Source organism: Coturnix japonica, chromosome Z, assembly GCF_054131305.1.
Source record: "Coturnix japonica strain WE chromosome Z, WE-NBRP24, whole genome shotgun sequence".
Lineage (NCBI taxonomy): Eukaryota > Metazoa > Chordata > Aves > Galliformes > Phasianidae > Coturnix > Coturnix japonica.
This window is the reverse complement of record NC_140702.1, coordinates 10,191,875-10,216,256: the sequence shown is the minus strand read 5'-3', so window position 1 is coordinate 10,216,256 and position 24,382 is coordinate 10,191,875. Positions and strand designations below refer to the sequence as shown.

At 40.2% G+C, this 24,382-nt stretch overlaps 1 protein-coding gene and 1 long non-coding RNA gene across 3 annotated transcripts; one reads left to right on the top strand and one right to left on the bottom strand.

Annotated features, from left to right (window-relative positions):
• Positions 1-995: 995 nt before the first annotated feature.
• Positions 996-5,553, top strand: LOC107306616 (uncharacterized). Its single transcript, XM_032441454.2, has 4 exons — positions 996-2,539; positions 2,769-3,683; positions 4,001-4,602; positions 5,282-5,553. The coding sequence occupies exons 1-4, from the start codon at positions 2,033-2,035 to the stop codon at positions 5,322-5,324; spliced, it is 2,067 nt and encodes a 688-aa protein (XP_032297345.2). The 5' UTR covers positions 996-2,032; the 3' UTR covers positions 5,325-5,553.
• Positions 5,554-6,534: 981 nt separating this feature from the next.
• LOC146753715 (uncharacterized) lies at positions 6,535-20,118 on the bottom strand. 2 transcript variants are annotated; one of them, XR_014939847.1, is made up of 2 exons: positions 19,929-20,118; positions 6,535-9,057 (listed from the first exon to the last, which is right to left on the bottom strand). It is a non-coding gene; the product is annotated as an uncharacterized LOC146753715 (long non-coding RNA). The 2 variants fall into 2 exon arrangements; XR_014939848.1 differs by having other exon boundaries at positions 19,932-20,118.
• Between the last annotated feature and the right edge of the window lie 4,264 nt (positions 20,119-24,382).

Genomic DNA, 24,382 nt, shown 5'->3' with positions numbered 1-24,382 from the left:
ATAGCAGCATTGTTCCTAAAAAGCAAGGGACTTATACAGAGTATCTTGTTTTGTCAAGCTCTTCTTAAAAAGCTTTTCCTTTAAAATTCCTAAAGGAGGAGTTATTGTTGTATTCCATCTACTTGATTTCCGTGTTAAGTTTTACTTTCTCATACTGTATGTTCAACCTTAGTTCTGTTTCAGCAAGTCTGTCTCTATAAAAATGTCAGCGTTGCTCTTTGAGTACCTCAGTAAAATAAGGAAGATGAAGTTATCAATTAGAATAATACTTTTCTGAAATTTAAGTTACATATTGAATTGCATACAAATGAAGTAACAGAAAGGCCTATCAGTGCTAAAGATGTGAGATTAACTACTCCCTCATACTCATTTTTAACGAAGAGTAACAATTGAGTTGACAAACGAATTCCAGGTCTCCTCATATCACTTGTCAATCAAAGTGTAACCCTTTTAATGTTTTTTAATGTGACACCAAGGTGGTAGCATGGTAAAATGGCGATTTATTGAAGCACACACGACCTTATATAACCTACGTCCACTTCGTCTACGCCTACTGTGTTACACGTAGCAAGATTCTTCCAGAATATGGCGAAAGGGCCTGTCACGTCACAGCCCAATAACATCCCCGTATTTCGCCTAATACGACAGTTCTTTGATATGTGTATATACCTGGCGTGAGATTATGAAGCAATGGTTCAAATGTTGATCCAACCAGTTTATTGAAGTCCTAGCCGTTTTTAGGGAGACGGGGAAGGGAAGGTAGGCGATAGGAAAAGTAGGAAATATACGCAAGGAGACTCTGCAGAAAGCAAAAGAGATAGTCACCACAGTGGGTCCAGCGAGGTACACAGTAGGTCCGTTGATCTCAGGAGCTTGAATGATCAACGCGGGGGATGGGAGACAGCCAGGGAGCTCCGCAGCCAACCGGCCTCGGGGGGGGGGGGGGGGGGAAGGGGGGTTCTCCCAAGGAGGTTTTCCCCTCAGGGAATTCTCCATCAAAGGTGTCTTAAACCAGCTATTGTGACATTCCTGGCCCACAGATAAGCCAGCAAGGAGGGGTGCCTCTGTTGCCAGACCCATGCATTATCGCCTTCTGCAGTGGTCAGCTCCTTTGAGCAGCACCCCTGAAGAAAACTGCTTGTCCTGCTTCTGCTTATCTTTGCAATCGCGAGCAGAAACACTATGGCACAATAACACCCACCATTCACCCTCCAAGATAGTTAGCAGTTACCAGTCAGAGTCTTATCATCAGAAAGGCCTCACGAAGCAAGCTTTGAGACAACAAAAGAGAAACAGTTCTGTCCTTTAACACATGGAGAACTGCAGGCTGGTGAGCCTCGCCTTTGTGCCTGGGAAGATCATGGGGCAGATCCTCCAACTTGCCATGCTACGGCACATACGAGATGAAGAGATGATCTGAGACAGCCAGCATGGCTTAGCCAAGGGCACATCTTGCCTGAGCAATCTGGAGGCCTTCTGTGATGGAGTGACGGCATCAGTAGAGAAAGGGAAGACAACTGATGTCATCTATCTACTGCAAGGCAGTTGATATGGTCCCCCGCCACATCCTGGCTGGCTCTATGACCAGGTGAAGGTCAGTAACAAGCAGTGTCCCCAGGGGATAGTCCTGGGTGTGGTGCACTTCAGTGTCATTATCAGTGACATAAATGGTGGCATTCAGTGCACTCTCGGCAAGTTTGCCGATGGCACCACACAGCTTTGCCAGAAGGCTTGGATCCAGTGGTCTGCAGAGGTCCCTTCCAACCCCAGAGATTCTGTGATAGTGTGAGAAGGGAGCCGTGGAGATGCTGACCATGTGGGGGGCTGCCAGGAGGGCGTGTGGGGTCTCCATGGCAACTACCGGGACTTTGTGATGCACGGGCAGCCGCACACGAAGGCCATTGTGACATGGTGGTGTCCTGGTGCCTTTAGGAACCAGAGTCCCAGTGCTGCTCACTCTCAGGCGAGTAGCTCCGTGAGGAGGTAGCTTCCCTGGGTGCTTGTAGCTTTGTCTCCGTGAGCGGATACAGAGATGGCGAAGGAGCAGGACCAGAAGGCCCACTCCCAAGCTGATAAAAGACTGCCGAGTGTGCGGGAACAGCGCCAGGTGCGGGATGTGCTGGGAGGGAGAGGGATACCACGGCACCCGAAGCACCGGGGCAGGGGGCACAGCAGCGGGTGGGGTGCCATGGCGGGCCCTGAGCACCTGTGGCCAGGGCACCGCTCCTCCTGCCCCGGGGCGTTTTCTGGGCACCAGCCGACTCCCAGGACAGCTCTGTGCCCCGAGGCAGAGAGCAGTAGGACCCAGCTCAGCAGGGCTGTCTGTGCCCAGGAACAGCCTCCTCATGGGGGCTTTGCCAGGGACGCTGGTGGTAATGCAGCCACCTGCAACCCAGGCCTCCTTCTCCCTACACAGGTGGGCCGCAGGCCGCAGCAAGCTGTGCTGCCAGGCAGACAGAGCCAGGATTTGTCTGTCCGTGGGATCCAACTGCCACCACTGCCCCACCCAGCACAAGCCTCTGGGAGCCGCCGTGCACAGGTAGGGAGCCCAAGGGAAATGGGAAGGTCTTCTCGAGTGCGGGGAGCGGCCAACCAGCAGGTGGGACCGCTCCCAGCAGGATGAGCCTGCTGCAGCCAGATGGCTGCTGGTGTGTGGTGGGGACTGATGGGGGTGCAGCCGGACTGTGACCGTTCTGCTCTAGGGAACGGGGTGGCAGCGGCCGTGAGCTGGGTGCTGACTTTGGGTTTCCCCATGGCTTCTCTTTCAGGCGGACAGACCGGAGCTCAGGCAGGGACTGCCCCGCAGCAGTGGCTCTGGGGAAGGGAGACGGCCTCTGCCAGCCTTGCCGCCTCTCCCACAGGGGGCGCTGTCACTGCCAGCTGCGCCCCAGAATGCAGCCACTGCTCGGGGACAAGTTCACACCTTGTCCACACTGCCACCAATAGCCTCCAGAAGTTTTCCAAGAGGCAGAGCTGCCAGTGCTGTGAGAGCTACCACCAGCAGAGTGGCTGTCCCAGGTCTTCAGGACAACCCTCAGCCCCAGGAAACGGCAGTGAGGGCCGAGGGCTGGCAGGCAGATCTATCTGTCCCTGCACTCCCCCTCAGGCCTGCAGAGAAGACACCCGAGTCCCTCAGGCTGGCGTATCGGATGCGTCCAGCAGCCATAAGATCAGGACCCTGGCTGAAACCAGCACAACCTAGACAACGTGCACCCACCAGCACTGTAAGAACACCGGCACGAAGAACCCAGGTGCTGGCCCCCAAGGCTGGGAAAGTCACCAAGAATGAGACGCAACGTGCTGCCAGTGCTCAGGAGGACAGCGGAGATGCTCACAGGGTCTCTACATCACGCTCCCTGGCAGCAGAGCAGGCAGCAGAGAAGGAAGCAGAGCAGGCAGCAGAGCAGGCAGCAGACAATGGTGCCAAAGATGCCGAAGACAGCAAAGAGAGGGCCCGCTCTGCCAGGAGAGGGGACAGGTTCCTGCCCTGCTCTCTTTGCTGTTCCACCTACAGTGCTGTTGGCAAAGATGAGCAGGATGAGGGGAAAGACACCTCTGGGAGAGACGCTATGTCAGTGGCAGGAAAGGAGCCTGTGAGCACATCATTTCCTGGGGCAGAGGCCCTGCCTCCAGCGTCTTCAGTGCCTGGAAACCTTCAGCATGATGTGAGCAAGATGCAAGTGGTGAGCAGCAGGCATGAAGTGGATGCAGGCTCAGGAGTGTGCACACTGTGGGGAAGTGTGGCAGGCTGAGCCCTGCCACGGCCAGGCAGCTGCCGGAGTGTGTCAGGGACTGTTGCAGGGTACAACCGGGACATGAGGGCACCTCACAGCGAGCAGCTCTCTGGCAGCTTGGCATGAGGGAACAGGGCTGCAGCAAACACTGAACCAAGTGCTGCCCTCAGGCCCCATGCAGGGCCTTGCCATGTCAGCAGGGACAAGTGGGTCGTGTGGGGAAAGGAGCCAACTAACTCAGTGTTTTTGCTTTGCTTCTCTTGCAGGAGGACAGCCTGGAGATCAGGGACACATTCACCCACAGCAGCACGCCAGGGGAGGGGAGACAGCCTCTGCCAACTTGTGGACCATCCCTGTGTGTCCCTGCACCCCCTCTCAAGCCTGCACATGCCACACGCAAATCCTACAATTTGACATACAGAAGGCGTCCTGTAGCCACCAGACCTAGACCCTGCCGGAAACCAGCAAGTCCAAGGCAGAGTGCACCCACCAGCACTGAGGAAACAGCAGCACAAGCAACGCAGTTGCTGGCCCCCCAGGTTGGGAGCAGCCCCACACATCAGACACCACCTGCTCCCAGTGCTCAGGAGGGCAGTAAAGATGCTGTCAAGGCCCCTGAATCACATTCCCAGGAGGCAGAGCAGGCAGCAGAAGGTGGTGCCAGAGCTGCTGGCACTCCTCAGGACATGCTGGTTGAAAAGGATGATGAAGAAAGGGCATGTTCCAGCAAGAGAGGGGGCATGTTCCTGCCCTTCTTTCTTTGCTGCTCCACCTCCACCTCCACCAGTTCTCTGATGGATGAGGTGGAAGACGAGGAAGAGAGCGTAGACATTCCTATTTGGGAGGGATCACATAGTTATTCCTCAACGTAAGTCCGTGACAGGGGGCACAGGCACATAGCAGGGGGGTTGAAACTGGATGATCATTGTGGACCCTGTCAACTCAGGCCATTCTATTAGTCTGTGATTCACTTATAACAACTTGTGAATCACAGTTTGCAATAAATGGCTGTGGATGGTCAGTACACATATGAAACTCTGGATGACATAGCTCAGGGTCTACTTTTCATGAACTCAAAGGTTAAAACAAGTAAATGTTCCTCAGCAAATGTTTTTATTTTATCCTAATTTCTGTAGGGCTTCTTCTTGATCTTTTCTCCTGTGAAAAGTGAAAACACACTGATAGCAGTGTTTTGATATGTCTTTATTATGATGGTTACTTTATGCACGCTACTAATTAAAAGTAGCTAAAGCCTCTTAGTGAGGAAAGTGAGCAAAGATCTAACAACCTTAACTAAGGTACTCTTTGGGCTTTAGTCACATGAAACAACTGACATAGATGTGGTATTGGTGATATTGAGAAATGCCTGTAGGACTTCCCAATAACAAGAGTAAAAAAGTCAGCATTAGTTCTTGTCAAGGAAAGCAATCAAGTTTTCAGGTGTTAACAAATCAAATAGCTCATTTTCTGTTTGCTAGAATCTATGTAATATTGGAAACAGGCTTTTTCTGTGATAGTGTTTTCATTCTGTTCTCTCATTTTTCTAGACATCTTGATGACCAAGAAAACATAGAAGATAACAGGCAGTAGCATCTCTGAGCTGACTAACTGAACATCATTTCACTTCCTCCCTGTGAAGAGGTGGAGAAGCAAAAACAATACAGTGAAGTTCTTCTGCAGTAGAAAAATGTGACATCATATTGTGATTGAAAGAATCTTTGTGGCTAGTTGATAACTAAAACTTCTATGTTTATTACAAAATATGTCAAGGCTTATATGTTAATAAAATCTTGTTAAGATCTTAGTAATCTTGCTAATCTTTGTCGCGTCCTGATCCGGTGACAAATTAAGGCTGACGTGTGAAAGTACCGTGCCTCCGTGCACAGGAAACAGACGGGACTCACACACAGTGTGTAATGCCAAAAGTACAAGTTTAATGCCGTGCCACAAACCCTATATACTGGTACATGTGACCACCCCTATCAGATACTCGTGACCTTCCTGACTCCACCCCTGGTGCACGCTGGCACCACCTACCCAATACCCAAAAATCTTCATTGTTAAAATCATTAGTAAAATCTTCTCATTATTTGTCAGTGAACAACAACTAAATTCCGACGTTATCCGTTAACAGCTAGAAGTTCTAAAATCTGTATCTGCTGCTTTGAACAAATCTAAGAACAATATTATGTATCTATATGAAGTGAATTCTGTGAGGTTACACTACCTAAACACACTACAAACTTATTTCACAAAGATGAATGATTCCTTCCCGTCCTCTTTCCACATTTTCAATGTTTCTTCAAAATATCCATAAAATTGCACATAAGGTTTATAGCCATGAACCTCTTTCTTGCCTTCTTTCTTAATAACTCTTCTCAGAAATGGGCTCTTAAAAGTGCTCCCTATTTTAAAATATTTTATAAAGTATAGGTCCTCATGCAGATTTGGAATTCAAAGAATATGAGAAAGGGGAAATAAAAATGAACAAATGCATTAGTATTAAACTGTTCACGAAAATAAACCAAGGTAGAACAATTTTGCACCCATTAGTTGAACTGCAACACATCCTCATAAACTCTTCAGTCTACTTTTTAGAGAGTATGTTCTGAATATATATGTAAATATAAATGCTAACATGTTTGGGCAACATTTTTAAAGATACGTTTTTTCATTTGTATTTTTTAATTCATGGTCTTATCAGAAACAATGTTTTAGTTCTAGCAATCATAAAAAAGAAAAATTAGGCTGAATAACTATAGTCCTTAAAAATGCAACAGAAAATTCTGGCGACAGCAAGTGCATTCTGAATATGTTTATTTACAACACAACAAAGAGCTCCTGAAAATGCAACACGCTTTCACTGAATTTTCTTTCATTAAGTGATATTGACAGGAATCATCTTGAGATTAAAACAATCCCGTTTCTCTCCAGAAAGCCAACCCAATAGCAAATTATTTGTGGTGCAAATAAGCCAGAGAGGAAAGAAGCTGCATCCTCTGCAATGGTTTTCTAACCATATTCCTACAATGCAGTTCATCAGGGGTAGTCTGAGGGAGTGGGAAGGAGGCTCTCTGAAGTAACAGATGGTAAAGAAGTTAGAAAGATTTGTGCCTGCTTTTGCAGCTGAGGTAATTTTAAGCATAGCTTTCTCAGAAAAAGGTCCCTCCTGGCAGAAGGCACTTAGAGAAAGCTAGGCTGAGGAAAGGATACACAAAAGATGTAGCCAAAGAGCACGTGGACTGAATTCCATGGTGGGTTTTGTTTTTTTTTTTATATTATTATTATTATTATTATTATTATTATTTAATTTCTTCATGAAAGATGTTGTAGATAGGTGGTTTTAAAAGTGGGAACATTTTCCAATTTTGGTAAGGCGAGTTGTTCAGATGTTCTGTGGCTAAATTTATTTCCTGCCTTGCATGACTGCTTACATTACTGTTAGCTGTAAAAGCAGGCAATATGGCAATGTTCCCTGCCTGTAAAGTGCCTGCAGAGCCAAGTATACAAACGGTATGGGGAGGATGTGATGGGTCATTACTGCCTGCAATGCTGTTACACTTTGCTATCTCCCCCTGTAGACACTGGAGCCATGGAGAGAATCTGGAGGAGGACCTACTGTATCTTAGCATCCTCTTATTTGTGTATGTCTGCATGCCTTGGCCATTGCCAAAAGCTTAGGGGAGGTCCACTAACACAAAGCCTTCAGGAGAACAATCCTTCAGTTCAGGACCTGATCTATATTTATGTGCATCTCACCTAGCTATCTCTGTGCTTCACTGCAGATAGGCAAAACTTATCTGGAATGAATATGAAAATGTTGATAAAAGTAGGTTTTTCCTTCAGCAGTTTGTCTTGTACTGCTTTCATTTAAAAGATTCCTGTGCTGGAACTATATCAGAGGATCAGCCATACTGAACCATATGCTATGGATGTCACAGGCCAGGTGTCTAAGATGATCTAAGCTCAAATGGCTCTGTGTTCAATGTTCCTATTGTCAGAAGAGTGTTGATGCAGATATAATACTTGTCTAAATATATTTCTGTATCATGTTCATCAGTTACTCCATAGGCTGTTTTCTATTGCAGATAATTTTATATGTGCCACCTAGACGTGACAAATGGGCTTATGGAGTGTTTTTTTTTTTTGTTTGTTTTGTTTTTTTCCTCCTACATCTGCCAAACAAAAGATATTCAGTAATCTCGTTATTCTGAAATAAATCACATAGCTCATGGTTAAAATGAGTTTAAGAAAGGTTAGGAACATTTGTGAATTTCCTATCAGTTATAGCAGTTGTCTGACACTATCTCATTTGTCATTTGTTATAAAACCCATGGAGGGACCTTGAGAGGTGAGACAGACTTTTTTTTTTAAGTTTTGCTAGTATATTTGCCATTTCTGTAATCTTTGTTAAACTTGGGGATGCTAAACACTGTGTAAATCAAAGACAAATGCTCTCTGTGTTTGTGATAGGCCATATCACAAGTCAACAGATCAGGATTTTTTTCCCTGCATATCTTTCTCACGCTTAGTTTTACATTTTCCTTGCTTGGCTTATCACAGGTGTGATTACTGTTGACTGCTGTGGAAGACACAGATATGTGTCACTGAAGAAATGAGACATTTAACTGAGTTTCAAGAGAACTGTGCTGTATTAATGGTTCAACCTCTGTATCTTCTCCAGTGTGCTTAACTAATTTTTTATTTTTTTATATTTTGAAAGGAATTCAGAAAAAAACAGCAAGTGCTTTTGTTGTATGTAATGTGACAGAACTCTTTGTCCACAGTAAGAATGCAATAACAGTTTGAACATAATAGTGATATTTCCTTACGGTGTTGTGCATGAAATTCTGAAGCTGATTTGTTAACTGCACTCTTCCATGTACATTTATTTAGATCTCTTCTACACAGAAATAAATACCAGTCAAGCAGAGACCAAATGTTTAAGTGATGTATAAGATGGATTTTCGCATTTTCTTTATAGCTAAGCACTGTGACTATTATTTTTTTTTTTGCTGTTAAAAATAAATTGACATTAATGTGTACTGTACAGCTCACAATCAAGTTATAAAAAAGGCAGTGCAGAAGCAAACAAGCAACAAAAACAAGGAGTATCCAAAAGCTGCTTCATTCCTATTTTCTTCTGACTGAAGTTGCGTGTCTGAGGAGCTATACTATGTTCTCTTGAACTGCTTGTTTCTTGAATATTCAGTCCTCAGAATCTTTCAGTAGTGTCCAAAGTGCAGTTTGGTAACAACTTATTCATTCGCTTTGTCCTCCCTCAGTTCCTCCGTCCATATAGGATATCATAGAGAAGTACTACCTAGAAGCAAAAATAAATGTCAGAGATTTTTACACATGATATATGCAGAAATAAAACTTTTAACTCAGGGTTTTTAATTCTGTAGAAGCATGCCTTGAGTCATGCAACACACAGTCTTTCAAAAATCAATAGAAAGTCTATGAAAAACAAAGAAAATGTCATGTTTAACTATAAGCATATTCATTCTTACACTGAATTTGTCTCTTAAAGAAATATATTTGTGTCACCCACCCAAAAATGCTTTCAGATGTTCATCATCGTAGTTGTGTGTTGACCTGTGAGCCACAAAGTGATGGAAATATTGCAAACCAAAATATGTCACTTAGGAAAAAAAAACTTCCTTCATCTCACTGCAGAGTTCTGGTATTTAAAAGAGGAATATAAAGAGGATGAGAATCAACTTTTTACAGGTGTAGACAGTGATAGGACAAGGGAGAATGTTTTTAAGCTCAGGGAGGGAAGGTTTACTTCGGATGTCAGGGCGAAGTTCTTCACAGACTGAGCAGTGAGGTGAGGAACAGACTGCATAGAGAGGATGTGCATGCTCCATCTTTGGAGGTGCTCAAGAGCAGGCTGGATGGGGCCCTGTACAGCCTGGGCTAGTATTAAATCTGGAAGTTGGTGGCCCTACCTGTGGCAGGAGGGTTGGAACCTGATGATCCTTGAGGTCCCTTCCAACCCAAGCCATTCTATGATTCTACAATTCTGTGATTAAATACTTCTAATATTTTACACTATCAAGCACATTACAACTGTATTATTAAAATTTGTGATAGAAGTTCCAGGAAAAAATAGAATATGGAAATTTTTTATTCAGAATTAATTTTGATGACAGTGATAATTTACTGTTCAACTGTTAGCAGTATTTGCAATGAACCTTTTAGAATTCAGATTAAGAAATAATCCATGATAGCAGGAATTGAGGCCCTGGAGTATCTCACATATGAGGAAAATCTGAAAGATCTGGGACTGATCAGTCTGGAGAAGAGAAGGTTGAGAGGTGATCTCATCACTGTTTGTAAGTATCAAAAGTGTGGGAGGCAAGTTGATGGGGACAATCTCTTTTCCATGGTATGAAGCCATAGAACAAAGGATGATAGGCAGATACTGGAACATAGTGAGTTTCATACTAACACAAGGAAGAACATATGTACTGTGAGGGTGATGTAGCACTGGGACAGGATAACCAGTGAGGTTGTGGCATCTCCTTCTATGAAGACATCCAAACTGGAAGCTTTCTTGGACAGCCTGCTGTAGGGAACATGCTTTAGCAGCATTGTTGGACTGGATGATCTCCTAAAATTCCTTCCAACCCCAATTATTATGAGATTCAACAATTCTGTAAATCATTCCAGATGCAGAAAAATCTGAAATTATGTTTAGTGCAATTCTTGTATTGATTTAACTTAAAGAACAGTAGCTGCATGTCACAAACTGTATATAGTCCCAGGGCAGGTGAGAATGCAATGTCTTCCCTGATTTGAGTTTCTTTGAAAAGGTTTGAAAGAGCTGGTCAATCTGCTGGTTTGGAAATCCCTGTTCTCTGACTATCTACTTTATGATATGTTTGTTGTTCATGGTGAGTGCTCTAAACATTAATATTTCACACTTAATTTTGACTACAAAATCGGTAAACCAGAAATGAGCTGGAGAGCTCATGAGCTTTGAAATTTGTCTGTTTTTTTCTCTTCATTCTCTTGTGACATGAAGGAAATAAGAGTTCTTAATGGACATTGTCATACACCACATATTGAAACTTGCTTGAGAACAGACAGTTTTGGCTGCTTACTTTTCACTGGTGCTCTGAAGAAATACTGAAATTTACTAATAACTTGAGTAACAAAACACAAAGCTGACTCACTGGGCTAAAACTGTGGGTGAATAAATGACAGAAATGAAAATAAGAACCACACTGTTTATTTAAATTTATTCAAACATCTCTTTTCACTGTATATCAATTCAGACTATTTAATTAGTAATTATATTGTCAATTTTTATACAAATCTTGAACATTTTTGTACTATTTCATTTCACATTTACTTAAAATTAAAAAAAAAACAACAACAAACCATTAACAAGTATTTTATGTGTAAACAGTTTTTGAAAGCTTATTTATTTGTAGGCTACAGAGAAAATGGAAGAACTGCTATGACAGAACAAGCTGGCAGAAGGATATATTGGGTAGAGACACTTTTAAAATGCATGCTGATTCATAAGTATTTAGTTCTGCAATCTGCAGGTTCAGATATAGAGGCAGCCAGGGCCATCAGTGTTGTATTCCCCACCAAGGTTGCCTGAGCAAACAGAAACAAGAAAAAAACGGGAATGTGCCATTAATTATTAACTATTCTTAATTCATAAATTAAAATACTGTGTTTTCTGCTGTGGTGGCAGGTTTGGCACCTGCAAAAAGATCATCAACTTCCTACCCAAAATCTTACAATGCTAAACTCTCTGTAAAACCCAGCTCTCTGCCTTTTGTTTTTTATAGTACAAGTACAAAGAAGTGTACTGAATCTGCAGGTCCATAGTACTTCTTCCACATGCAAATATTTGGCAACAAATTTCTGAAAGAGTGGTGAAACAGTGACTGCTAAGGTATTTAAAAGCAATTATTTTCTGGCTTCTTCCTATTTTCTCTAAGAAATCTACCAGTGCAGAGAGTAGACCACTTTAGTATCCGCATCCTTTCAGTATCTAAAGGAGAGCTATAAGATAGAAGAGGACAGACACTTTAGCAGGGTCTGTTGTGATAGGACAAGGGAAATGGTTTCAAATTTAATTGGAAGATTCAGACTAGAGATAAGAAGAAGTTTATGACAATAAGGATTTTGAAGTCCTGGAGCATGTTGCCCAGAGAGGTGGTGGATGCCCCATCGCTAGAGACATTTAAGGTCAGGCTGGACCAGGTTGTGAGCAGCCTAATCTAGCTGTATGTGTCCCTGTACACTGCAGAAGAGTTGAACCATATATCCTTTACAGGTCCCTTCCAACTCACATGATTCTATGATTCTGTGATTAGTAATCAAAGGACAGAAGCAGATCTTACTGTCAGCATCTGACTGCAAAAACACTTTGTGATGATAGTGAAATTTTCACACTAGAAATGAGTGCACATGGAGTAGGGGGAGAAACAAAATTTTTAGTTAAACTGAACTACCAAAAGCATGAATAAAATAAGCTTTAATTGTTTGAGTGCTTCAGAATGATTCAGTCCAGAACTGCAAAAATTAAAGGAACATGTTTGAAGGGTGTTGGTATTTCACATGACTGCAGAACAGTCTTACTGGATGAGTTTTGCTGACAACTTCCATAGCCAAAATGGCAAAGAATAAGGGTAGAAATGGACTGGGAAAGTATTTTCCACAAACAAAAAGATGTAACAGTATCTTCTAGTGTAGTCCTAAACTGCCTTTTAGCATCTGTCTGCATCAAGCCTAGAAGCCAGTTGCTCACTAAAATGTTGGGAAAAAGTTGCTTTCACTTTTGTGTATCATCACAGAAAATATATCAAGTTAGTAAATGGGGTAGTTGTAAAGAGAAGTAGCTATGAACTAACTTCATGACAGACCTAATGGATCTTGCTGAGGGAACAGTGGGATCATATACACCCTCAGCAAGTTTGTAGATGACACCAAGCTGAGTGGTGCAGTTGACACGCTTGAGGGAAAGGATGCCATCCAAAGGGGTCGCAGAGGACTCTGTGTTGAGAGGGAAAGATAAAACTCCTCACAAGTCATGAGACTGCTTTTTCTCTTGCTGCCTGGCAGAGTGTGGCCGTGCTCCTCAGTCTTTTCGCCTTCAATTTTAGAGTGAGGTCTTTGGTTTTGAACACAATCTCTCTCATTTTATTTGATTCGTCTGCAGTTCCAATTATATTGAATTACACTGTGTTATCTTGAATTCTGATACCATATTTTGTAAATTAACCTTCCTCCTCAGATCCTTGCCACTGTTAGGCGTTAAGGCCCATCTCCCATCTCCTTACTCTTCCTCTTTCTTCCCCTTTCCTCTTCCCTGGGGCATGGGTCCATGGGTCCCCTGCCCCATTACTCACAGTTATGATTAATAATATTATTAATAAAATAATAAAATAAATAGTAATAATAATGATAAAATAATAAATTAATAAAAAAAAATAATAAAAATTGCAGCCTGATGTCTCCTTGTCACAGATACAGATAGATCAAGAGATAACACAGACAGCGGGTCTGGACAAACTTGAGAGGTGGGCCCATGCCAACCTTGTGAAGTTCAAGACCAAGTGCAAGATTCTACACCCCGCACAGATACAAGTTGGGCAGAGAGCAGCTCATAGGAGCAGCATTTGGGGTGGCCAGTTGATAAGACTCAGTATGAGCAGACACTGTGCACTTGCAGCCCAGAAGGCCAACCATACATTGCATCTGGAGAAGTGTGACCAGCAGGCCAAGGGAGTTGATTCTGCCCCTCTACTCTGCTCTTCTGATGCCCCACCTGGAGTACTGTGTCCAGTTCTAAAACCTCCAGCACAAGAAGGATCTGGACTTGTTGGAACAGGGGAATAGCCATGGAGATCAGCAGAGGGCTGAAGCATCTATGGGGACAGGCTGAGAGAGCTGGGGCTCTTCAGCCTGGAGATGGCTTCAGGGGGATTGTATAGTGGCTTTCCAGTACATGAAAGGGGCCTGTAGGAAAACTGGGGAGGGACTTTTCATTAGGGTGTGTAGCAACAGAACAAGGGGAAATGGCTTTAAACCAGAAGAGGACAGATTTAGACTAGATATTAGGAAGAAATTGTTTACTGTGAGAATGGTGAGATACTGGAACAGGTTGCCCAGAGAGGCTGTGGATATATCCTCTCTGGAAGCCTTCAAGACCAAGCTGGATGGGGCTGTGAGCAACCTGGTCTAGAAGAAAGTATCCTTGCCTATGGCATTGGGTTGAAACTTGATGATCTTAAAGGTCCCTCTAACCCAAACCATTCTATGGCTCTAAGATGCTGTGATTCTAAATCCTTGTGGTTCAGTTTTCCCTTCCTCATGTCAGGAGGAAAATTGTACTCTGCTGCTTTCTGCTCCAGGTTTGAGCAAGACAGACAACAAAGGCAAATGATAAACCATGTAACAGCAAATGATAAACCATGTAAACAACCTCTTTAAAATACAACATTCCAACTCTTCCGATTTTTACATTGAAGAAGAACTCTGAGAATATGCAGGTTTTCTGGCAACAAGGTTGTGTGAGTCTTTCATCTACACTGTGTTTTGTGGTACATCCAGACTACATTTTAATTAAACAAAGCTTCGTATTATGATACTTCTAAATGGTAAAAGTAGCCTCTGATAAAGTTAAAAACATGACTATTTTGCCTAAAATTCACGCAACATACTAAATATCTAAAATTACTTAATTGCTATTTAATTTTGAGATGCAGTTCTTTTTAATTATTATCATTACTTATTATTATTATTATGATACAGAGTTTTATAAGTTTTTATATAATCACTATTTTCAAAGATCAAACCTCTTGTCACTCATAGCATTTTCTACAACATTAAAAATCCTCAATCAGAACAAAGGTATTGTTATTGTCAGTTCTCTATGGCGTCTAAACACATTGCATTGTATGTTTTTGTTGTTGGTGTTTTATTTCTAGTTTCTCAGCTTCTATTTTTTATTTCTAATGCTGTATTCAGGAATGTATCTTCATCACTGTACAACTGAGCTGTATCAATGATAATGTCTTTAAAGCTGGACAACCAAATTTTAAGAGAATAAGGATAGGTCTAAATTGAGGTGGCCTTATTTACAAACAAAATAGAAAATATTAATAAAAATTCAAATAACACCAGAATAAAATTCCTCCTTTCTGAGAACACGGATTTTGAAGTTCATCTTTTGTTTTAAATTATCACACATGTCACTGGTGCTGGGTATCCACTTGGCCATTGTATTTTCCCTCCTGCACTCTGATCTTAAATGTTTTTGTTGTTTTTTTTTTAGCAGCCTAGGCAGGTGTACTCATTTTGGGATGGAGTTAATTTTCTTCACAGTATCTCATGAGATGTCTGTTTTGGATCTGCAATGAGCAGATATATATGTTTATAACACACAATTTTTAGTTGCTGTTGAGCAGTTTTTATACAGGACTTAGGACAATTCAGCCCCTTGTGCTGAGTGAGGAGTTGAGGGCATGAGGAGCTGGGGGCACAGCCAGGACAGCTCAACCAAATTGGACAGAGAGATCTCCCATACCACTTGGTGTTATGCTCATCTATAGAAACTGGGGGAAAGAAGAATGGGGAAAGGGGGGATGTTTTGAGTGATGGTATTTGCCCTTTCAAGAAACTATTGCACTTTGCTTTCCTGTCTCTTCATCAGCACCAGTCACTAGTCCTTCCATGCCTCTATAACAAGGTTATGTCAATGGAGTTTCTCCAGAGCTTTCAGCAGACTTCTCTTATCTAAATCACAGCAATAGGGTCTCATCTGAGTTGACAGATCTTGAATTAGCTAAAACTGATGCATACCTACCTCTTAAACAAACAAACAAACAAAATCTTGCCAACCAAGAAAAAGTTCTGACGTTCTTCCAGTCCATCTGTGACAGATGTCACCCATGATGGGGTAATGAACAAAAAATTCTAACAATTAGTTAGTATTTTATTAGACTCTGCTCTCTCTTTTGTAAAGATATTTCATTCTTTCTCAAAGTCTTGCCTAAGTGTCTTGACAAGAGCATATAGATTAATTACTATGCAGATTTTGACATTATGGGCAACATTTTACTACAACAGATGCTTATAAATGCACTTGTCATTAAAAAAAAATTAGTATTTTGCAATCACGAACACTTCTCATGAATTAACTGTCAAGAACAAGATCTATCTTACATTTCAACAGTACAGTCAAATAAATAGTTGGCAGTGGATTTTAATGATTCAAGTCCATTTTCACTACATTAGAATGGTGACATTCATCATGTCCATAGGGACATATCCGTAGGAAACTGAGTTTTGAGTTCTTTGTGTTGTACAGTTTCTGGACTTTCCTTCCAGCTCCTGAATTTTATTGCACACTGAACTACTCAGCCAGTATCCTAAAGGAATCAGTTCATAAAGCACCATTTTGCCCTTGCCCTCTTTTTCTCCCCTTTGTACCTTTTCAATAAATCACTAGGGTGATTTATTTCTCACAGTCTTACCAACGTACAAGAGATCACATTTAGAGAGTGTGTTTTAAATTAAGTCCTCAGGATGAAAAGAAAAAAAAAAGAGTAGAGCTTAGAACGTGTTCAAGTTCCATGAAACCATGTAGTTTATTATTGTCTTTATCTTATCAGATACGACCTCTTATGGTTTGGGGCTCTGTGAGAGTGGTACATTCATGATCTGGGGCAGGAGAAAAATAGCAGTGCTGTTTACCTGTGTTACTATCCCATCAGCTGAAACTGGAGCACACTTTTGGTCATCTCTGTGCAGACTCAGCCTTACCAGAACATCTTTCTCCTTGCTACAGAGGCTGAACTTTCCAACACATCATTTACACCACTCTGTCCATGGAGACAAATTCCTCCTGGGAGCTTACCCTTGGAGAATTAGATATATATTTACCCTCAGGGCCTAAGCTGGTTGAAAGTTTCTTTATGTTTTCAGTTGTTTATTGAGATAGAGTTAAGTAGCTGACGTGGTCTTTTCACTACGCAATTGTAGTGAAATTTTTTATTGTCTTTAATTTGCATAAGAATCATAAAAATATGTTTTGTAATGTTATATCCATCCTATTCACTTAGACAAACAAACCCCCAAATAATTGTGTTAGGTAACACACTGATACAGGAGTTGTTTAAAGAAGAAAATCTATTACAAATGACTGCCTCCGTCTTACATGGATGGGCAGCTGTCAAAAGTAGAATTTCAAGGACACTGAAGGTATATCCCATATATTCACTATAACAGCTAAAATAAAAGTACACAAATAGTGTTGTCATCCTATTTTAGGCATCAAAACATGTTTCATTCTACCTATACTTGTCAGGAAGAAAAGAACCTCCACAGCTTTTTAATGCTTAATGTAACTTCTCTCTTCTTCATTGCTGTGCATGTGAACATGGCTTCTCAACAGACGTTCAGAGGAAGGAAGGATGGGAACAGTCTACAAGGGCTGCTCCAAGTTATTTTAAACTCCTCTTTGAAGTCATTGCACAATTACATACTTGAATCCACATATTTCTCTGAATAATGAGAACTCTGATACAGTTATGAGCTGAGCATAACAATAACATATCAGCTTTTGCAAGAGCTTGTTTTTGTCTTTGAACCCCCAGTTATGTATCTGAACCATAAGTTCAAGATATGTGCAAATAAATCCTTGGAAAAATATAGAGCTTTCATGGAACTTCAGTGAATTTGAAATTCTTACCAACTCTATGTCATCGCATACTAAAAAACCACCATAATCTGTTCTAGCCCTACTTTATTACTTTACTGACAAGCTTAGAAAAGTTATATTCTCCTCTCAAACTCTTATTCAAAAATATTAGTGTTGAAATCTTCAGTTCTTACAGCAGGTATATGTACTGCACACGTATATATTTTAAAAATAAGCATTCTGCTGAAAACTCAGGAAAATGAGAAAACAACAACCAAAAGAAGATTGTTATAATCAGGAGGCTTTTCTGCATCCTATCCTTGCTGCAGCAAATTCATTTTTAGTTTTGCTTTTGCATTTCAGTTTAAACAGAAATATTTCCTACCAAAGTTCAAGGACAATTGTGCTCCAATTTTGTTTGATTAAATCACATTTTAAAATACAAAGGCAGATTTTGCCACCTGAGAACTACTGAGCACACCAGCAAATGGTACTTCAAAGAAAAACACCAGAAATAAACACTTCCTGCCCTAGCAGAGCCTTTGAAATAAGGAAAGTAAAAGTTAAAAGCTCAAAACTATTGTCTGACATGACGAGGAAGGCAGAAGGAAATTTCAGAGTGAAGTTGCAAGAAATAACAGTTCAGGGAAGGTTTAGAGAATGTAGTGTTGTTTTTTGGTTGTTGCTTTGTTTGTTTTCCATTTCTTTTAAGAAATGAAGCACTAAATAAAAAGCTTAGGTATATAGTAAAAGTGGCTCCTGTATTAGTTTTCCTTCTGCATGAAAAGAGCTATTTCCTTTTGAAAGTCAAATAAGACTTTGAATATCTAGAGAGCTTTTCAAAAAATGTTAAAAAATACAAACACTACAGCTAAGTCATTCTGCAGTTTACTGGAGTATTATTAGACTCTTCAGATAGATTCTTAGGATTCATATCAGTGGGGTTTTATTCCTATGCAGACTTTATTATGACTGAAAGCTGCTCTGTGAGTAGACCAAGCAGGATGAGGCTGTACCCTTGGAGTAATATTTCAGGCACTGTTTGAGAACAGTACTGTGCTTGAGCGTGCTTTTTAAAAAGAATGCCATATCTTTTGAAAAGCCTGAAAAATACATACTTTGTTTTCTGAAGAAAACACTTTTGTGTCATGGAGACAAATCCATCCTTAGAAAAACTGTTTCTTGTAGATCTAAAAATAACTTTGGAAATAGAATTTAAGCAAACTGAATTTAAACAAAGTAATTCATTTTCACGGATTTGTTCATCATTTCACATCTATTTTCAGTGTTTTTCAGAGCTTACTCATATTTGGTTTTGTTTTAAACAAGGCAACTCAGAGATTTATATAGATAAATGCATAGGGTTCAGTAGACATGTGAGTTATTCATGTACATCATATAAGTGGACATTTATGATGCAACAGATTTACTGAAGGTTATGATAGTTCCTAGAAAACAGTAGTTTTATAATCTCAGCATCAATGAGCATTGCTGCGTGGTATTTTTAAATTTCAGCTTATGTTTTAAAAGCCATTAGCCATGTAAATCATTAAATAATTATAGAACTAATAAGCTGTACTTAAGATTAATGTTATGAACTGAAAGATTTTCAGAATGCAAAAAAATCTTTCTATGTCATTTTGTCAGCCACTCCCAGTGGCTGTGGCTGATGCTACACATTCTTAATTTATATATATAAAAAAAAGAAAAAGCAGTGTAGGCATACACAAATAGTTACCAGCATAATCTTTAACATAGAAATTTAAACAGCTCTTGCCAAATGTCTGTCACTCAAAAGTAAAGAAACGATGTTGAGAAAATGAATGAAGCTTAAAACTAACAGGAAAATGTATGCATTCATATCACTCAAGAGGCTAAAGCAGCTCAGCCAAATTTCTTTTATAGGAAAGAATCTCCATAGGTTTCTGTTTTTCACAAAGATATGCTGCCTCTTGTGCAAAATCCTTTTTCGAATTGCCAGAGCTGATTCTTCTTCAGTTTGTCCCATGAAAAGACAAAGATGATTGACTTTAGATTCACTGGACAAGCAGTAAAGTGTCCATACAGTATTTATCATGAAGAGTTTCTCAAGCTTCCTTTTAATTATTCTTATTTGATTGAAATCAACAATCCAATTTACACCTTGTTTGCCAGTGAAAACCCCATTTTTTCCTTTTCTTGTAATATGCTTTTCTTTTTAGTTTTTTTCCTCATCTCTGCAACCTTAAGTTCTGTTTTACACATCTTTTTTTTTTTTTTTTTTTTTTTCCAGATAAATTTGTGTTGCAAAGTTAATTGCTCTGTGTCAGTGTCTCACTCCAATTTACAGGAGGGAGGCAAGGTTCTTTGATATGTATATACCCGGCGTGAGATTAAGAAGCAACGGTTCAAATGTTGGTCCAACCAGTTTATTAAAGTCCTAGCCGCTTTTAGGGAGATGGGGAAGGGAAGGTAGGCGATAGGAAAAGTAGGAAATATAAGCAAGGAGTCTTTGCAGAGAACAAAAGAGATATAGTCACCACCGTGGGTCCAGCGAGGTACACAGTAGGTCCGTTGATCTCAGGAACTCGTCTGATCACCGCGGGGGATGGGAGACAGCTCCGCAGCAAGCCGGCCTCGGGGGCGGGGTGGGGGGGGGGGTTGGTTATTCCGACGAGGTTTTCCCCTCAGGGAATTCTCCGTCAAAGGTGTCTTTGGGAGTTTGTCTCCAAAGTCCCCAGTTTAGTGAGGGCCTTTTATCCTCCATTTCGGTGGGACTGTTTTTCTCTTTAGTTTAGTGTGACATACCTGGCCCAACAGATAAGCCAGAAGGGAGTGGTGCCTTTGTTGCCAGGCACAAGCATTATCACCTTTCGCAGTGGTCAGCTCCTCCAAGCCGCACCCCTGAGAAAGACTGCCTGTCCTGATTGCTCTCATGAGCAGAGGTGCTGTGTCACAACAACACCCACCATTCACTCTCCTAGATAGTTAGCAGTCGCCAGTCAGAGCCTTATCATCAGAAAGGCCTGGCAAAGCAAGCTCTGAGACAATAAAAGAAAAACAGTTCTCTCCTTTACAGTCAGAAGTTATTTGTCCCTTGCATTTCCTTTTTCTGAATTTTAATTCCTATTATTTTTCTTATTCCTTCCACTTCCCTCAGTCTTGTATGTCCAAAACTTTTCTTTATTCCTTAGTTTTGTTTTTCTTTCCCGCTCTTTCATTTTTCCTCGGGCAGCTGACTCAGAAGAAATGTAAGTCCTTCCATCTGATAGTGGTACAGAACGCACAAGAAGTGCTTTCTCAACCCAGACAAGTATCTTGATGGCAAAGTCATGCCACTAAGGACTTATATGCTGATAGGAAAACAATAACAATAATAACAAAACAACCAAAAAAAAAAAGATAACAAAGCAAAACAACAGAAAACTTAAAAACCCAACAAAACAATAAGACAAACAAACAAAAACAAAACACAAGGCCTCTGAGTAATTTCCAGATCTCCTATGGAGTAAACCTGAGTTTATTTTACTTTAAATGACCAACTTCAACAGCAGAACCTTCAGCATTATTTTGCAATAGAGACTCTGTCTCAGATTCAATATGGACCTACACATGAATTACTAAATTGAGAGAAGTCCCATATTAACCAACACCTGTTCTCTTCTAAATGAAGGTATACGTGTAGTTATTGAGATGAGTTTATAGAATGGATAACTTCATTCTTCATTCTTAATTCCTGCCTCATTTGAAAATGTCCACTGTAGATTCATACAGTGCATTTGATACCAAACCAATAGATCTCGTAACTACATATTTCAAAGTGTGAGTGGTCATGCTCTAACACAGTGAAAGCTGTAATCCTATCTTTCAGAGTCAGCGAATGACAACACAGTGTTTATTAGCACAAATTCTTTAAGTTCCTTCATTTTGGTTTTAGCAACTAGGCACATACACAGAATAATATTTACTCTTATTTATCTCAGTAGCCTGACAACAGCAAACAGACAAAAACAGACCAATAGAGGGGTGCATCAATAAATTATAAAATAATAACATAAACATTGCTGAAAGGCAAACATTTCAGAATATAGTTCCAAAACAACTCTAATCTCTGTACTTCATTTCTTACCATGCTGGGAACTACAAATGAAAGTGACAGCAATGAAGTATCTGTTTCTGACTATGACTCTTACGGAGTAAACTAACTGAATCACCATTGCACATTATCAGGGGTTTCACATTCAGTTAACTTGTTGAGATATAACCACTTTGTCTCATTTTCAGCTTGAGTTTAACTTGCTTGACATTGCATACAAGATGATTTCACTGGCTGCTGAGCTTTTCACGTGAAATTCCTCAACACTTAGCAGGCTTGTCAGGAACAATACTCTGCAGTAACCTCCATAAAATACAGGATGAGAAGGTAAAGCAGAATGATGTAACACCAAAAAACAAACAAACAAACAAAACAAAACAAAACAAATTCAAAAAAAGTTTAAAAAGTAAAAAGTCCAAAATTTAAGTTCAGGGTTATCATCCACTTCTCGACATCAACCGAACATCAGCTGTATAGAAATCACTTAAAAACAACAATAAATTTTCACACTCACTCAGACTTTCACACTCACACTCAGTACAAATTATCTTGAATTGAGTTGCTTAGGGGTGTACAGAGACCTGCAAGATGCAGTTTGTGGTTGTTTAATTTGAATAAGAGGTGGCTGAGGGAGACCTCATTGCTCTCTACAACTACCTGAAAGGAGGTTGTGATGAGGAGGGTCTTCTTTTTCTCGTGTGACAAGTGATAGGACACAAGGAAACAGTCTGAAACTGTGCTAGGTGAAGTTTAGATGGGTAATTAGGAAGAATTCCATCATGGAGAAGAAAGTCAAGCATTGGAATTGGCTGCCCATGGAAGTGGTCACTGGAGATATTCAAGGATCCTCATCCTTGGAGGCATTCAAGAAATGCATGAACACATCACATGGTTAAGTGGTGGGAACATTCATGATCTTGAAAGTCTTTTCTAAACTAAGTGAATCTGTGGCTCTAAAATAAGTTATATGTCTGTGTTTTAAAATAGTAATGCTCAGAGTTCAGTTAAGAGTAATCATTACTTGGCCCGTTTTCAATGCTTTGTTCTTAACAGCCAATATTTTCTTATTAAAAATTATTTCAGAATGGGTATTTTTTCTGTAGTCTGCATTTAATTCAACCTTGATTCAAAGACAGATAGTCCTCAATTTCAAGAAATACACACTTTATTCATCCTAAAATCACTTGACCAAAAATAACCTGTGATTAAAAAAATAAATAAAAAATCAGTCTCCCAGTATTGTGATCCCACATAAGCTTCACAACATATATTATCTTGCATAGTTGTTAACCACGAGGTGGAAATATCCAATTTTCATTTCTATTTTTATGAAAGCAAAATGTATTCATTTGTCTCTTTACATGCTGATTACTTTACTTTGTTTTGAAAATCAGCCATCTACAACATTATTCATTTCTTAGCAGGATAAAAAGCCTTTTTAAACCCAGCTGCATGGAACTATTGACTTCATCGTCAGAGAAAGAGAAAAAATAAGATGATTTTCAGTTCATTAGTACTTTCATCTCTATCAGTAGTTTTTCAGTCTCAATCGGTTATGTTAACAGCACAGATTAACTTCTCCAGCTATTTTTCAGTCATCAAACATAATCTAAACACAGGGAATTGCATACTATTACTTTGTCTTTTGTCCACTTTGTGGACTCTCTGGACCTATATTCATGAAAATGGGAAAATTTCAGCATTTCTGTACTATCCAACACTGCACTGTTGTGCCACCATACATTGTATGGTATTTGTAGGTGTTTGTACATTTAGCTTCTCTAAACCCTCGGGTATTACAGCATGCTTCCAGGAAGTGACAACTGAGAGAGACAAACATGTTGTCAGTTCAAAAACCTGACTTTTCTTCTCAGCAAATTAGTTGCCTTCCTTCCTTGTGTATATGATGCACCACAGTTTTCAGTTTACTGCTAGAAATGTTGATCATTGAGGCTGACCTATACACATCCATACGGGATGGAGGAATTTTACTACAAATGACACTGAAATTCAGATTTGATTTGGGCTTCTTCTTCACCTGAATACTATGGGCAAGAATTACAACCTAAAATGAATAAAGTCAGGATTCTCTGTTAATAATATTTCATTCGATGCTATTGATCTTACTAAACAAAAAAAGGAGGAGTTATTATTGTTGTATTCCATCTCCTTGATTTATTCATTCTAACTGAATGGTATCCTATTTTTCCTTCACTCATGTAGTCTTTGTATTACCAATAATCTTCTGCCATAATTAATCCCTACAATGAAGTAAAATATACAAGGCCTGATTGAGAATTGTTGTCTCCGTGTTAAGTTTTACTTTCTCATACTGTATGTTCAACCTTAGTTCTGTTTCAGCAAGTCTGTCTCTATAAAAATGTCAGCGTTGCTCTTTGAGTACCTCAGTAAAATAAGGAAGATGAAGTTATCAATTAGAATAATACTTTAATGAAAATTAAGTTACATATTGAATTGCATACAAATGAAGTAACAGAAAGGCCTATCAGTGCTAAAGATGTGAGATTAACTACTCCCTCATACTCATTTTTAACGAAGAGTAACAATTGAGTTGACAAACAAATTCCAGGTCTCCTCATATCACTTGTCAATCAAAGTGCAACCCTTTTAATTTTTTTTCTCTTTAATAAAATATCCAGCACTCTGTTTTGCCATCTCAAGTGCAGTGACACCTGACATTCACAAACCTAGGGAACTTTGCCAGCTGTACCTTCCATTCACATTTCACATAACTACTTCAACTTTCAGGGAGAATTAAACTTTGTACATTCATTTTATGGACATGGTTTACTTATTAAATCAGAAAGCCATATAAAAACTTCACTGATAATTAAGTCAGTAAGCAGTTTGCATTTGTTTTCATCTTGTTTACAGATT